Below are 16,001 nucleotides of genomic sequence, written 5' to 3' on the forward strand. Positions count from 1 at the left end.
TAGACTTTGCCCCTCTCTCCACAACCTTTCTGGGCAGCCTGTTCCAGTGCTCTGTGACCCTCACAGTGAAGAAGTTCCTCCTCCTGTTGAGGTGGAACCTCTGGTGCTGTAATGTAGATATTCCATTATCCCCCTTCTGCAGAGGAGGGGGTAGTGAAGAAGGGAAGCAAGCTGCTCTTCTCCTGACAAACACCTTGCTAAAGGTAGCTGCAGATCAGCTGGTGAAAGCCCAGTTTGCTGGGTGGTTGGTCTGACTCTTAATTGAGTCCAGTGTATATTGATTTAATACAGCTAACTGGTCACGTAAACAAGACAGCATTTGCTTTCTCTATGTACAAATGAATTTATATTCATTATCAGCACTGGCACAGAATAAAACAACATTCAACAGGCAGGAAATCCAGTCTTGCCTTTTCTCCTGGGCTGCTGAAGCATGAAGATATAGATCTAGGGTGGGTAAACAGCTTACTCCTGATGATGAAGATGTAGCTTCATTAAACATCCTGGATATTTTGACAGGGAACATGTATCATGCTATATCAAACCAGCCTGTTGACTGAAGTACTCCAATCTTGCTTTAGTAAGCCACCACTGATTTCAGTCCAACAAATCAAATCCAGATAATGCCCCACAAAGGAACTCTTTTTTCTTTCCCCTTTGTTTCATAATAAGGCTCTGATCTATCATTGCCTGGCTCTCTAACTCATAGTCCTCAGATCTCCAAGGATGTGCACAGAATTGCACTGCAGTGGTACTGAAACAGCGTGCTACTGTGTCCAGCTCTGGGCTCCTCAATTTGAGAAGGACATTGAGACACTTGAAGGTGTCCAGAGAAAGGCAATGAGGCTGGGGAGGGGTCTGGAGCACAGCCCTGTGAGGAAAGGCTGAGGGAGCTGGGGTTGCTTAGCCTGGAGAACAGGAGGCCCAGGGGAGACCTTATTGCTGCCTACAACTCCCTGAAGGGAGGTTGCAGCCAGGTGGGGGCTGGTCTCTTCTCCCAGGCAACCAGCAGCAGAACAAGAGGACACAGTCTCAAGCTGTGCCAGAGGAGGTTTAGGCTGGAGGTGAGGAGAAAGTTCTTCCCAGAAAGAGTAATTGGCCACTGGAATGTGCTGCCCAGGGAGGTGGTGGAGTCACTGTCCCTGGAGGTGTTCAAGAGGGGATTGGATGTGGCACTTGGAGCCATGGTTTAGTTGTTAGGATGTGTTGGGTTGGACTTGATGATTTCTGAGGACTTTTCCAACTTTACTGAGTCTATGATTTTGTGATCATGGCCTGCAGCCATGATCATAGAACTCATGAGATTGGAAGAGACCCTTGAAAGTAATTTTGTCCAATCCCCCTGCAGAGAGCATGGACATCTTCAACTAGATCAGGTTGCTCAGGGCCACATCACGTCTGACCTTGAATATCCCCAGGGAGGGGGTCTCCACCTCTCTGGCCAACCTGTTCCAGTATTTTACCACTCTCATTGTGCAGAACTTCCTCCTGGTGTCCAACCTAAAACTCCCCTGCTCCACTTTCAGACCATTGCCCCTCATCCTCTTCAAAACAGTCCCTTCCCAGCCTTCCTGCAGGTCCCCTTCAGATGCTGAAATGCAGCTGAAAGGTCTCCCCAGTGTATTCTCTTCTCTAGGCTGAACAGCCCCAATTCTGTCAGCCGCTTTTCATAGCAGAGGTGCTCCAGCCCTCTGATCATCTTTGTGGTCTTCTTGGGACCTGTTCCAGCAGGTCTGTATGTCTCTTGTGTTGGGTGCTCCAGAGCTGGACACAGTACTCCAAGTGAGGTCTCACCAGAGCAAAGAGCAGAGCAGCAACACTTTCGATGTAGCCCAGGCTACCACTGGCCTTCTGGGCTGCAAGTGCCCATTGCTGCCTCACATCCAGCTTCTCATCCACTAGTACCCCAAGTCCTTCTCTGCAGGTCTGCTGTCAATTTTATCAGCCCCCAGCCTGTATTGATATAGAGGATTGTGCCAACATTGGTACAGGACCTTGCCCTCCACCTTATTGAACCTCACAAGCTTCTCCTGTGCCCACTTCTGAAGCCTGTGCAGGTCTCTCTGGATGGTAGCCAGCCTGTCCTTCAGTCTCATCAACTGCACCACTCAGCTTGGTGCCATCTGCAAACTTGCTGAGAGAGCACTCAGTGTTGCTGTCTGTTGTCACTGATGAAGATATTGAACAGCACTGGTCCCAGTACAGACCCTTGAGGGAAATCACTTGTCACCCTTCTCCATCTGGACATCAAGCCACTGGCCATTATCCTTTGGATGTTACCATCCAATTCCTTATTTACTGAACAGTCCACCCGTCAAATCCATACCTCTCCAGCTTAGAGAGAAGAATGTTGTGGGGAAGTGTGTCAAAGGCTTTACAGAAGTGCAGATAGATGACATCTGCTGGTTTTCCCTTGTCCAGTGATGTAGTCACTGATGTAATCCATCCAACATTCTTTTTTTCTCCTACAAACCTGGTGTAAGGACCTCCTCATGTCTGAAATTACTCCTGCTGTTTTCTATGAGAGGGCAAGGTGAGATTACACAGGGAAATCAGGAGCAGGTCTCAAGGTCTAAGCCCATCTCTAGTAAATGTAGGGTGCAGCCTCGGTGAAGCTGGATTGATGTTCCTCAGATAGGTACCTGATGCTCATCAGTGTCACACAGAAAGCCTTGCATAGCACACACCCAGGGCAGGATCCTTCAAGGTCATCAGCCTATTCTTTTTTTTACAAGACCAGCTGCCCCAGGAGGCATGGAGCGAGTTTCCAGTGCTGCATTCCCACATACAAAATACCAGACAGCTCCTCAGGCTTCAGAACTCAGTGAGGAACTTTTGCCAAGGATCTATCTGGCATCAGTTATAGCATTGAAAAACTTAGGCTAATTACTTGTATGTCACAGAACAACAGAATATTAGAGGTTGGAAGGGACTTCCAGACATCATTGAGTCCAACTCCCCTGCCAAAGCAGGCTCACCCAGGGGAGTCTGCACAGGAATGCATCCAGGTGGGGTTTGAAGATCTCCAGAGAAGGAGACTCCACAACCTCTCTGGGCAGCCTGTTCCAGAGCTCTGTCACCCTCACAGTAAAGTTTCTCCTCATATTGAGGTGAAACCTTCTACGTTCAAGTTTGTTTCCATTGTTCCTTGGCTGTGCACCACCCAAAAGACCTTGACCTTCTCCACTTGACACCCACCCCTCACATATTGATAGACATTGCTCAGATCCTCTCTCAGCCTTCTCTTCTCAAGACTAAACAGCCCCAGGGGTCTCAATCTCTCTTCATAAGGGAGATGCTCAAGTCCCCTAATCATCCTCATGGCTCTCCCTTGGACTCACTCCAACAGGTCCCTGTCTCTCTTGGATTGTCATTTACAGAACTGTAAAAACAAAAACCCACCAAGTTCAACTCAGTTTGTTCCAGGACCTGCTATTTGTGGAGGAGGAGTTGTGGTTTATTTGCAGCCATGTTAGGTTTCTTTACCAGCCCAAACCTTTACAAAACACACGCACTTGTGTCTACCCCTCCCAAAACGCAAACACCATTAGCCAGCTTCTGAGGCAGGAAGAGCATCCTCTGTTTACCTGCTCATTTGCTAAAATCCCCCCAAACCCCACCTTCCCAGACTCTCTGGATCAATCTGGGACCCAAGCCAAAGTCACCTACTATATAAGAGAGAGCGAGCAGACGTGAACTCGTCTTCCTGACCAACTTCAAACCAAACACCCTTGTGCTGAACTCCACTCAAGATGGGGTTTGGCAGGGGGATGTGGGGACCGGGCTGGGCTTTCCTCTTAGCACTTTCCTGCATCCACCAAATGGGTAAGAAGTTCTCTTTTCTTTTTTTTTTGTCCAACTGGGAAAGAAAAATTGCTCTGCTTAGACCTTGTAATATGTTTGGAACATCTCCACTTGGTTTATGATTTCACTTCACAGATGGTTGCATTTAAACAAGATTTCTTTGTGCCTTTGTGCCTCTTAAGATTGCCATTAATTAATTAATTTAATGGATGCATGCTAACTGGATGGGTTTCACTTCATATTGCCTCAAACTGCAGCATATAACCCTGTAGGAAGCTAGCCTTGGAGATCAAATCAAAAAGAACCCTTAATTCACCTCTTATAATGTCAGGTTCTCCAGTCTTGCTTATACCTGACAGAAGTGTTTTGATCCTGTTGCATTTTTATCAGGATCAGTTATGATTGTTAAGGATTTTATGGAATATAAACAACTACATTTTGCACTGGCCAGTGTTTCCCAGTGTCTTGTAATCTACCAGGAGCTAACAGCAGGCTCCCCAGGATTTTCTTTTTCAAAAGAGACTAGGAGGGAGTGTTTCACCTGGCAATGATTTTCAGGATGGATAATACACTGTGCAAAATAGTTACAGAAATTACTGATATTGAGCACGAGCAGGACTGGGAGATTCACCTGAAGCATGCATTTTGTGAGGTGTTGCTTTATCTCCTGTCAATATTAGACCCTTCAGGGCTGATATTGGCACGTTATGTTATACCATATTATATCATACCGTATTAACATAAGCAGCCCTACTGAGCCAATGGGACAACTCAAACTGACACTAGAATCATAGAATGGTTTTGGCTGGAAAAAGACCTCTAAGATCGTAGAGTCCAGGCATCAACCCAACCATGGCCATTAAACCAAGTCCCCAAGTGCAATGGCCACAGGTTTCTTGAACACCTCCAGGGTTGGGGACTCTACCACCTCCCTGGGCAGCCTGAGCCACCTTGCAGCATAGAAATTTTTCCTAATCTCAAACTTAAACCTCTCCTGGCACAATTTCGAGGCCCCGTCCCTGGAGGTGTTTAAGCCCAGGCTGGATGAGGCTCTGGCCAGGCTGATCTAGTGTGGGGTGTCCCTGCCCATGGCAGGGGGGTTGGAACTAGATGATCCTTGTGGTCCCTTCCAACCCTGACTGATACTATGATACTATGATAATTTGAGGCCATTTCTTCTTGTTCTATCACCTGATACTAGGGAGAACACACCAACCCCCACCTCACTGCAATCTCCTTTCAGGTAGTTGTAGAGAGAACTACTTGCATGTTTACAAGCTTGCTAAGTCTGTCCCATTCATGTACAGCAACTACTACCCTGCCAGCTAACACTTTTAAATCTTTAGCCTGCCTGTGTAAATTTGTCTTGCATATTATTTTCAAAACCCTGACAAGTGCAAATATCATTTGAAGCTACTTTATAGTTTGTGAAATAAACACTAGAATACCAGCAAGGAATACGACACTCGCTCAGAGTATAAGCTTACACTTAGAGTTACACAATGCCAGCCAAAAACACCTCCAGCCATTCACTACAAATGATTTGGGCTGTGCCATGTTAATCTGGTAAACTGCTCTGAAAAATGAGGGGTGGTGAGGCAGTGGTCATCAAACTCCTCCTCATGCAAATCACCCCCAGTGGAAAGCGTTTTCTGATGTCCTGAGTGACTAAAGGTTACTGGCACAGACAATCTGTGCCAGGCTTGATAATTTGGGTCAAATACTACCTGTTAGAAGCTGATTGTAATGATAACTGCAGGGGTGGGTTGGCTGCTGGGTAGAGACTTAGCAAGGTGCACCCAGAAATATGCTTAATCATCAAGCAACCTCACGAGTTATCAAACAGTAAATCATCGACTTCTCTCACAGCTGCGAGACACTGGTTCCTACCATGGCCAACAATGTGGCATTGTGCAATGGCCAAATAAACCAAGGCAGCTCGAATTTCCTTGGGAATGATGTATTTGCTAAGTAAACAAAAGCCCCTGCTGTTTCCTTGAGAAAAATTAACAGACCAAAGTAGCCATCTATAGGATTTTACCCTGCTACAAAGGCTCCCGTGCTAGATAAACAAAGTTTCTCTGAGTTCTGTGCTTGCTGAGGTTCCTATGGATGTGTTGAGTGAGAGCAAATTCTGGCCTGCTGTTTAGACTTAGAGGCATTTGTCTCACCTGGTCAGTATCAATCATAATTCTATGAATGCATTTACCCAGTGATAACGTCTGTGAGACTGAAGGGCCAGCAGGAAATGGAAAATGGTTAACCTCTGTCCTTCTTTGTACATCACTAGTAGTCACTCAAAGTTAATGAGAAAGTAATTGAAGCCTGAGATCTGAAACAAAATGAAGATAATGCAGCAACTTCTAGATAGAATGAGCCTCCCAAGCCAGCAGTCTTTAGGGCACCTCTTTGGGACCTGGGGCTTGATTCATGAAATGGCTTAGGTTGGAAGGCACCTCAGAGATCATCTACTCCAACCTCATTGCCATGGGCAGGGACACCTCTCAAGGCCTCATCCGCCCTGGCCCTGAACACCCCCAGGGAGGAGGCATGCACAGCCTCCCTGGGCAGCCTGCTCCCACCACCCTTGTACCAAAGAACATCTTCCTAAGCTCCAGTCCAGTCCAGTTCTCCCTTAGCTTCAACCCATTCCTCCTTGTCCTGTCTCTACACACCCATATGAAAAGTCCCTACCCAGCCTTCCTGTAGGATCTTGTAGGCAGCTCTGAGGTCCTTCCAGAGTCTTCTCCAGGCTGAACAACCCCAGCTCCCTTAGACTCACCTCATATCAGATATGTTCCAGCCCCATCTTTGTGGTCCTCCTCTGGACTCACTCCAACAGCTCTTCAGGCAAGCATCCATCAGCTCAATCTGATTGGAGAGCACCACAAAAAGTTACTTTAGAATCACAGAACCACCAAGGTTGGAAGAGACATCAAAGATCATCAAGTCCAACCTGTCACCACAGACCTCATGACTAAACCTTGGCACCAAGTGCCACGTCCAATCCCCTCCACAAAGGCTCCTCATCTGGTTACTTTTTACAGCAAAGGTAGTTGTTCAGCTTTCCTGGAAGTGTCTGGGCTGAGGTTCTTCCATGGAGGAACTGCTCAGCAAGGAATGTAAGCACCAAAAATTACTTAAGAGGTCTATGGCACATCCCTGACTTTAGAATTTGTGTCTTTCAGCAACATGAGCCAGGTGTTGTAGATCCAGTTCTGAGTCAGTGAACTCTTCCCACAACTCATTGTACAAGGAAAAAGAGGGCTTCATTTAAGATTAAATTACATGTAGGCAGCTCCTCTTTGAGTGAGAAATTCTCTAGACACCTAGAATGCTCACTCACATAATCCTGACCAGGATAAGTCATTTCATCCCCTAAATCATTTGAGGATTTTGGTTTGGCAGGTTATAGGTACATGATAGTCAACATGTTCCAAGCATGGTTATCACATGCTGACAGGAATCATGCCTCCACAAAATAAAGCTGTAGCTCCCTTTCCTTTAGAAGGCATGCCTGCCATATTTACTTCAAACAGACAATGCCTTAGAGCACCAGACTAGGAGGGGTCAGTTTTTCCCTAGGCATGAAATCTTCGGGTCAACACTTGCCACCTCTCAAAGCCTTTGCCAATAGCTCCTCTGACCTGGTATTGCTGGGCCATGCATGGAAGGGAATTAGGAATAGGAGAACTCAACTGGAAGACAGTTCTTGTAGTTGATCCAGTAATCATTTCACACAAAGAATAGGACTGTTTTGGTGGAGCAGAGTGCCCTAATCTTGTGGTCATAGCCTATTCTTCTTCTTTTGTCACTGTTTTTGTAGCCCCCTTCAAGTACTGGAAGGCTGCTCTAAGGTCTCCCCAGAGCCTTCTCTTCTCCAGGGTGAACAGCCCCAATTCTCTCAACCTGTCCCCACAGGGGAGGTATCCAAATCCTCACATCTTATCCAAACACTTTGCCTTAAAAGCTCAGGAACAGAACATTCCACTTCAGGTGCTTTTTACAATTTCTCCACAGGAGCCCAGCTTGAAATCCATCTCCCACCAGGAAGCAAATTCACTGTGGGTCTCCTGCAGAAACAAAACTGTTTGTTCATTTATCTGCTACACCTCTGCTAAATAATAAAAATGCTTGAGGGAAAAAAAATCTTCTTAGCGTAATGCCAGCAATGCCAATGTCAAATAAAGATAGCAAACCTCTTTCTCTATAAGAATAATCATGTCTTTATCAGCTACCAATCACTAAACACACAGTGTGACTATATTTGTATAAGAGGTAGCTAAGAAAACAGATGGGTGCTTGCAGAAGCTGCATGAATGCATATTTGTGTGTAAAACCAGAGTGGAATATGCATGCAGGGTGTTTGGTTCCTCCTAAACAAGGCCACAAGGCCACTTAAGGGAGCTGTAAAGTCTGTGGATGATGTTGAGAAACCAGGATGATTTGTGGTCAGTTCTAAGGGGTTTCAGCCTTATAACAGGAAAATATTAAACAGAGAGCAAAGGAGATTATTGAAGGCTTTATTCCCTCCTTAGAAAGAACAGGCAACCAGCACCAGAACAAGGGGACACAGTCTCAAGCTGCGCCAGGGGAGGTTTAGACTCGAGGTGAGGAGGAAGTTCTTCACCGAGCGAGTCATTCGGCATTGGAACGGGTTGCCCAGGGAGGTGGTGGAGTCATCGACCCTGGAGGCGTTCAAGAGGAGATTGGACATGGCACTTGGTGCCATGGTCTAGTCATGGGGTCTGTGTTGATAGGTTGGACTAGATGATCCTCGAAGTCCTTTCCAACCTAAGTGATACTGTGATACTGTGAACAGGTGTAATGAGAAGGCAGCTATGGCTTTGTACCAGTAAGAGGCTAACCTAGTACAGCTTCACCCTTTTGTGTTGTTCATTGTGTCTGAAGCACTCCAACAGGCAGAACTGCCTCTGACAACATGGAGTTTCATAAAAGGGTCAACATTAAAGGTAGAAAATGCAAGCATGGCAACTGAAAGCGATTTCTTATGCCTTAACTCCTCTGACACTGTCCCGCACCACATCCTGGTCTCCAAACTGGTGACACATGGGTTTGATGGGTGGACCACTAGATGGATAAGGAACTGGCTTGATGACCGCACCCAAAGAGTGGCTGTCCATGGGTCCACGTCCCAGTGGAGGCCAGTGACAAGTGGAGTCCCTCAGGGATCAGTCCTGGGACCAGGCTTGTTCAACATCTTTGTGGGTGACATGGACAGTGGCACTGAGTGCACCCTCAGCAGGTTTGCTGATGACACCAAGCTGTGTGGTGCAGCAGACACGCTGGAGGGAAAGGAGGCCATCCAGAGGGAGCTGGACAGGCTGGAGAGGTGGGCACAAGCCAACCTCATGAAATTCAATAAGAGCAAGTGCAGGATCCTGCATCTGGGTGGAGGCAATCCCAGGCACAAATCCAGGCTGGGCAGGGACTGGCTGGAAAGTAGCCCTGAGGAGAGAGCCTTGGGGGTGCTGGGGGAGGAGAAGCTCACCAGGAGCTCTCAGTGTGCACTTGCAGCCCGCAAAGCCAATCAGATCCTGGGCTGCATCGGGAGAAGTGTGGCTAGCAGGTCGAGGGAGGTGATTCTCCCCCTCTACTCAGCCCTGGTGAGACCCCACCTGGAGTACTGTGTCCAGTTCTGGAGCTCCTATTACAAGAGGGATGTGGAGGTGCTGGAAGGTGTCCAGAGAAGGGCCACAAGGATGATCAGAGGGCTGGAGCACCTCTCCTGTGAGGACAGGCTGAAGGAGTTGGGGCTGTTCAGTCTGGAGAAGAGAAGGCTCCCAGGTGACCTAATTGTGGCCTTCCAGTATCTGAAGGGGGCCTACAGGAAGGCTGGGGAAGGACTTCTCAGGATCTCAGGTAGTGATAGGACTAGGGGGAATGGAATGAAGCTGGAGGTGGGGAGATTCAGGCTAGATGTGAGGAGGAAGTTCTTCCCCGTGAGAGTGGTGAAACCCTGGAATGTGTTGTGCAGGGAGGTGGTTGGGGCCCTGTCCCTGGGGGTGTTTCAGACCAGGCTGGATGAGGCTCTGGGCAGCCTGATCTAGTGTGGGGTGTCCCTGCCCATGGCAGGGGGGTTGGAACTAGATGATCCTTGTGGTCCCTTCCAACCCTGAATGAAACTATGAAACTATGATTCTGAATTTCAGTGTACACTTTGAGCTTGTATAAAAGAAAACAAGCTTAGCGCTGTCTCATTGGGCCTGGACTCCCTAGTGCTCTGCAGGTCAATTTTAAGTGCACATTTTGGTATTGTTCTACTAATTGATGTTTTCTTTCTTACTTTTCCTAGTTCCTGCCACACATTCAGATACGGTCTTCCCAAGTCCTCAAGCTCCATTCATAGCACGTAAGTAAAGGAAGTTCAATGTGTTGAAGAAGTTCTCAGGCTTAGAGGATGTGGGCAAAGGAATCTAATACAATCAGGGAAGGTCACTGGTAAAGGAAGTCATGGATTATTAAGAGAAGGAAGGGGGTGATTAAGAAACATGATATTGAACTGTTTTCTTGGCCAAAATGTGGACAACTAGTAAAGTTCTGGCTGAACATAACTATAACAACTTCTAGGGCTATAGAAGATGAGAAGCAGATATGGGTGAAGCATATTTAATACTGGATAGATGTTTTCTGATGGACAGAAAAGTATCACACAGAATCACAGAATGTTAGGGGTTGGATGGGACCTCAAAAGATTGAGCCTAACCCCCTTGCCAGAGCAGGATCCCCTAGAGTAGATCACACAGGAATGTGTCCAGGTGGGTTTTGAATGTCTCCAGAGAAGGAGACTCCACCACCTCTTTGGGCAGCCTGCTCCAGCGTTTTGTCACCTTCACAGTGAAAAGTTTTCCTTCATGTTCCCATGGAACCTCCTTTGCTCCAGCTTGTACCTATTGTCCCTTGACCTGCCACTGGACATCCCTGAGCAGAGCCTGGCTCTGTCCTCCCGACACCACCCTGCACATCTCTATCAAGAGGAATGAGGGCACCCCTCAGGTGGCTCTGCTCCAAGCTAAAGAGCCTCAGCTCCTGTACTCAGCAGGGAGATATTTCACTCCCCTCAGCATCTTTGTGGCTCTGCACTGGACTCTCTCAAGCAGTTCCCTGAGGGCCTTCTTGAACTGAGGGGCCCATAACTGGACACAATATTCCAGATGTGACCTCACCAGGCTAGAATACAGGGACAGGAGAGCCTCTCTCAACCTACTAACCACACCCCTTCTAATACACCCCAGGATGCCATTAGCCTTCTTGGCCACTAGGGCACATTAAATGGAAGGAGGTAGGGGAAAATTGTTCAGTGATGAAACGAAGCCCTGGACAAGCTGCTGTTCACCATGTTAAGGCTGGGAACTTCAAGTCCTTTTTCTAACAGCTGGTTTTAATTCACAGCTTCCAATCCTTCTCACAACGACCGTGTGTGCAGCACATGGGGCAACTTCCACTACAAGACCTTCGATGGAGCCATCTACCACTTCCCTGGGCTCTGCAATTACATTTTTGCATCCCACTGCAAAGCTGCCTATGAGGATTTCAACATCCAGATCAGGCGCACAATGGTGGGCAATACACCAACAGTCAACCGTATCAGCATGAAGCTGGAAGGTATAGCTCTAGAGCTAAAGAAGGACATTGTCTCCATCGATGGCAACAGGTAACTTTAGTCACAGCATTTGCTTGCTAGCCACAGCCTTTTTGTCCAAGCTTGCCAAGTGCTTTGGTGTGTGTGGTGGGTTAATGCCCATTCTGAAAACAAAACCAAAACAGGGGGGAGGGCTTGCGAGTGCTTTGCCCTCCCTACAGGGCATTTTCCCCCTGGGAAACTGAGTCTGTTCCACTCCCCCCTCCCTGCCCAGCTAGGGTATAAAAAGCAGGACATTGCAGCTATTAGGTCTCCTTTTGGCTCCTGCTTCTCCTGGATGAGAGCTACAGTGGCTGCCTTCCTGCTCCTCTGCCACATGGTTGGGCCTGATCCTGCTTCCTTCTGACTGTGCCTCTTCAGAGAGAGACTGGTTTTGTATTCTTGTTTCTTTTCCCCCTCCCATCCATCTTGTTCCCTGCCCTTGTGAACCTTACCTGTTATTGTTATATATATATCTAGTTTAAAGAAAACTCTTTACCTCTTTACTTCCAGGCTGACTCCAAATTATTGCTTGGTGGATTTGCTCCTTCCCTTTCCATTTCGCCCCCACCCCCCCACACTCCCCCCTTTGTTGGGAGGGAGGAGGGGGAAACAGGGGAGAGATTCTCAGCCTTGCCCCCATCTGAGCTCTTAACTCCCAGTTAAGGCTCAAACCACCACAGTGTGTTTGGGGATGGGGGTAAAGGGGGAATTATGTTTTCTTCAGTAAATGTCACTAACATAATTAATAAGCTGCTGTTAATTCCTTTCACAGTAAATCAGTCCTTCCCTTAAAGATTAACTTTAAAAATAAATAAAAATATAATTGGATGAAAAAGCCTGAGGGGCTAGATCCAAATTTAGACCCCTGTTTGATGGTTTTGGGCCATCAAATATGGTGGGTGTCGAGTGGAGGAGGCCAAGCTCTTTTCCCAATAATAAGCCAAGGAACAATGGATACAAACTTGAATATAGAATGCTTCACATCAACCTGAGGAGAAACCTGTTTACAGTGAGGGTGACAGAGCACTGGAACAGGCTCACCAGGGAGGTTGTGGAGTCTCCTTTTGTGGCCATGCTCAAATTCCACCTGCATGCATTTCTGTGTGGATTACCCTGAGTGATCCATCTTTGGCAGGGGGCTTGAACTCAATGATCTCTGGAGGTCCCTTCCAACTGCTTATGTTCTGTGGTCTTATTTGTTTAATCACACTTCTTTCCACACCACTGCATCATTTTAGAATGCCTCCAGATGCTGGATACCACAAGCCAGGTTACAAAACACCTGGACCAGAAACTACCTGACATTCTTTCTGCCTCTTCCCAGAGTCCAACTGCCCTACAGCCAGTCTGGAGTTATGATAGAGAAAAGCACCATTTATGTGAAAATTGCCAGCAAAATGGGTATCCTGTTGATGTGGAATGAAAATGACAGCATCCTGGTAAGTGCTGCTCCTGGACGTGTCTACACTTTCAGAGACCAGAGCTTACCTTTGGTCAAGCCAGGCCCTATCTGTTTCCTGTTACTATCTCATTCTTCCTTAATAAAGAGAGATCTACATCCAGGTAGTCCTCAGGAAATTTACATGCACTTACATCTAGTGGATAGCTGCTTTAAAAAGGGTGAAAACCCACTTTCATTATATAATTAGCATATTGGGATTGTTATAGGAGCTGCTTACCCCTTCAAATATTATTTTTGAGCAGAATTTCACTCAGGACTTTTTTCCCCTGTGTTATGGACTTAATTATGTTGAACCAGCAGAGAATCCTGTGTCCAGCTCTGGGCCCCCCAGTTTAGGAAAGATCTTGAGGTGCTGGAAGGTGTCCAGAGAAGGGCAACAAAGCTGGGGAGGGGTCTGGAGCACAGCCCTGTGAGGAGAGGCTGAGAGAGCTGGGGTTGCTTAGCCTGGAGAAGAGGAGGCTCAGGGGAGACCTTATTGCTCTCTACAACTACCTGAAGGGAGATTGTAGATAGGTGGGGGTTGGTCTCTCCTCCCAGGCAACCAGCACAAGAACGAGAGGACACAGTCTCAAGCTGTGCCAGGTAAAGTTTAGGAAGATGTTCTTCATAGAAAGAGAGATTGGTCCTTGGAATGTGCTGCCCAGGGAGGTGGTGGAGTCACCATCACTGGAAGTGTTTAAGAAGAGCCTGGCTGAGGCACTTGATGCCATGGTTTAGTTGATTAGATGGTGTTGGGTGATAGGCTGGACTTGATGACCTGAAAGGTCTTTTCCAACCTGGTTAATTCTATTCTAAAGAGGCTGAGAGCAAGAGAGATATGATAGTGAAATCTTAAATGTGTATCAATACCTGGGGAATTGCATTGTCAGTCAAATCCAGGCCAAGTCTTCATTCTGTCTCCTGGGTTTCAATGAAGTTGCTAAATAAAATGACAGACATCTGATGGAAAAGACTCAGAGGCAGCAGGTGCTTTCAGTGCTCTTGAATGGATTTCAGAATGCTTATACTAACTCCTCTCAATATACTGTCGATCATTTTAGCTGGAACTGAATGAGAAATACTCCAATCACACCTGTGGACTTTGTGGGGACTTCAATGGCTTTCCAGATTACAATGAGTTCTATAAAGACAGTAAGTATTTTGAAACCAAAAGAATTGGTTTCTGGAGTCTCCAGGGTGGGTTTCCTCTGTTCTTTTCACTCTAACATCATCAGCATTCCTCTTTCCTGTCCTCATGAATGATTTACTCAGAAAATATCATTCAGTCTGCTGCAAGATATGTGATGCAGAGATCCAATAACATGATTCAGTGCATTATGCAGTGTGGACTGCTGCTAATGACTCGTTGCATACTTCTGTGTGCCATGGCTTTGTTTACTAATCCCATTAAAATGAGCCAAGTTTTCATTAATAAATAAAGAGCAAAATGCATTCAATGAAACAAAAGACAGTTGTGTTGTGTAGTCACTACATCTGTTTCAGTTCTGTCTTAAAAAAATCAGAATATCTACATTTGCCTGCTGAATTGTGTAATCATTGTAAGCTCTTATTCTCATCTTTCTATCCCCAGCTACAGCTTTTTCTCACAGCAGCCTCCACTGTCCAAATCACTCTTTGGACTTTTTCCTTTCTTCCCTCTGTGGGCTCAATATAATCTGATAACAGCTTGTTGCTTTTCTGGTGTCTACATTTAGCCCATATCAGGGGCTAGACCCCAGCAGTTCTCTATCACCATGTCACGCCTTCCCAGCAGAGAAATGGAATCAGGAAAAGGAGCTCCCATGGGCTAAAGTGAAAACAGATTTCATGAAACAGCCAAACTAATGCCACTGTAAAGTACACAAACCCACATTCAGCCCACTGACTGCACAGTACTCACAATAAATGGAGTGCAGACTTCAAGATAGTGAGCAACACCCTCCAGAGATGAGGGAGTGGAAGAGCAACACAAAACCCAAATTCCTTCCCAGGAAGCTTTCCCCTTTTTATTAAGCCTGATTGTCTGGGATCAGCTGTAGTCAACTCAGGTCAGCTGTCTTGGCTGACTCCAAACTGCCAAGAGCCTGCAGCCCATGGCTGGCCTGGGATTCTGCCCCAGCCAAACCAGGACAGTTGATAAAAATCTTAGTTTGCATCTAGATGTGATAGGCTCTGATTTGTTTTCCAATGTTTACTGTGTTATGCAAGGTAAATACTGAGGCAGTGCTCCCTTTGGAAGAGGTGATGATTAATCTTAAAGGCTTAGGAGAACGAGCTGCCTTGGCAGTCTTGAGAGAAGCAAAAGAGAACAGGCAGTTGCTTTGACCACAGCCCCTCAAGCTTCATTACGAAACTCCTTCTGTACAGGTGTTGAGCTGACAGCCTTGCAGTTTGGGGACATGCAGAAGATGGATGGGCCAACAGAAGTCTGTGAAGAATACGCTTCTACCACGCCAGAAAACTGCCCCGAGGATTTGGTAAGGATCTTTTGTCTGTTCTTCCATATTGCTTTCAATATTCAGTGTGTCCTACTACAGATACATGGAGGTTAACAGGGAAAGCTCTCACATGACAGCAACTTCTATTATAGAATAATTAGACCAAACCCCTATTGTTATAGATCTTTAGAATGGTTTGGGTTGGAAGGGACCTTAAAAATCATCTAATTCCAACCCCCCTGCCATGGGCAGGGAAACCTTCCACTAGCCCAGGTTGCTCAAGGCCCCATCCAACCTGGCCTTGAAGACTTCCTGGGCAGGGGCATCCATGACCTCCCTGGGCAACCTGTTCCAGTGTTTCCACACCCTCACTGTCAAGAATTTCTTCCTGATCTCCAGTCTAAATCCCCCCTCTTCCAGCTTCAATCCATTCCCTCCTGTCCTATCACTAGAGGTGGTGGAGTCACCACCATTGGAGGTGTTCAGGAGGAGACTTGATGGGGTGCTTGGTGCCATGGTTTAATTGATTAGGTGGTGTTGGATTGGTTGATAGGTTGGACGCGATGATCTTGAAGGTCTCTTCCAACCTGGTCTGGTCTATTCTATTCTATTCTATTCTATTCTATTCACACCCCTGATAGAAGCTCCCCCACTCCCCACCCCCCACCCCCCA

The 16,001-nt window shown here is 46.8% G+C and overlaps 1 protein-coding gene across 1 annotated transcript in view; it reads left to right on the plus strand.

The window, feature by feature from the left end:
* The first annotated feature begins 3,716 nt into the window (after positions 1 to 3,716).
* The window catches only part of LOC137446155 (mucin-5AC-like), a 66,925-nt gene continuing 54,640 nt past the window's right edge, over positions 3,717 to 16,001 (plus strand). Inside the window, 6 exon segments of the mRNA XM_068148544.1 lie at positions 3,717 to 3,825; positions 10,121 to 10,177; positions 11,218 to 11,479; positions 12,774 to 12,888; positions 13,952 to 14,042; positions 15,258 to 15,367. Of these exon segments, the coding sequence (XP_068004645.1) occupies positions 3,753 to 3,825; positions 10,121 to 10,177; positions 11,218 to 11,479; positions 12,774 to 12,888; positions 13,952 to 14,042; positions 15,258 to 15,367 (708 nt within the window). The 5' untranslated portion in view covers positions 3,717 to 3,752.

The sequence above is a fragment of the Melanerpes formicivorus genome, unplaced genomic scaffold (assembly GCF_026170545.1).
Source record: "Melanerpes formicivorus ecotype bairdi unplaced genomic scaffold, bMelFor1.0.p_v2 SCAF_16, whole genome shotgun sequence".
Classification (NCBI taxonomy): domain Eukaryota; kingdom Metazoa; phylum Chordata; class Aves; order Piciformes; family Picidae; genus Melanerpes; species Melanerpes formicivorus.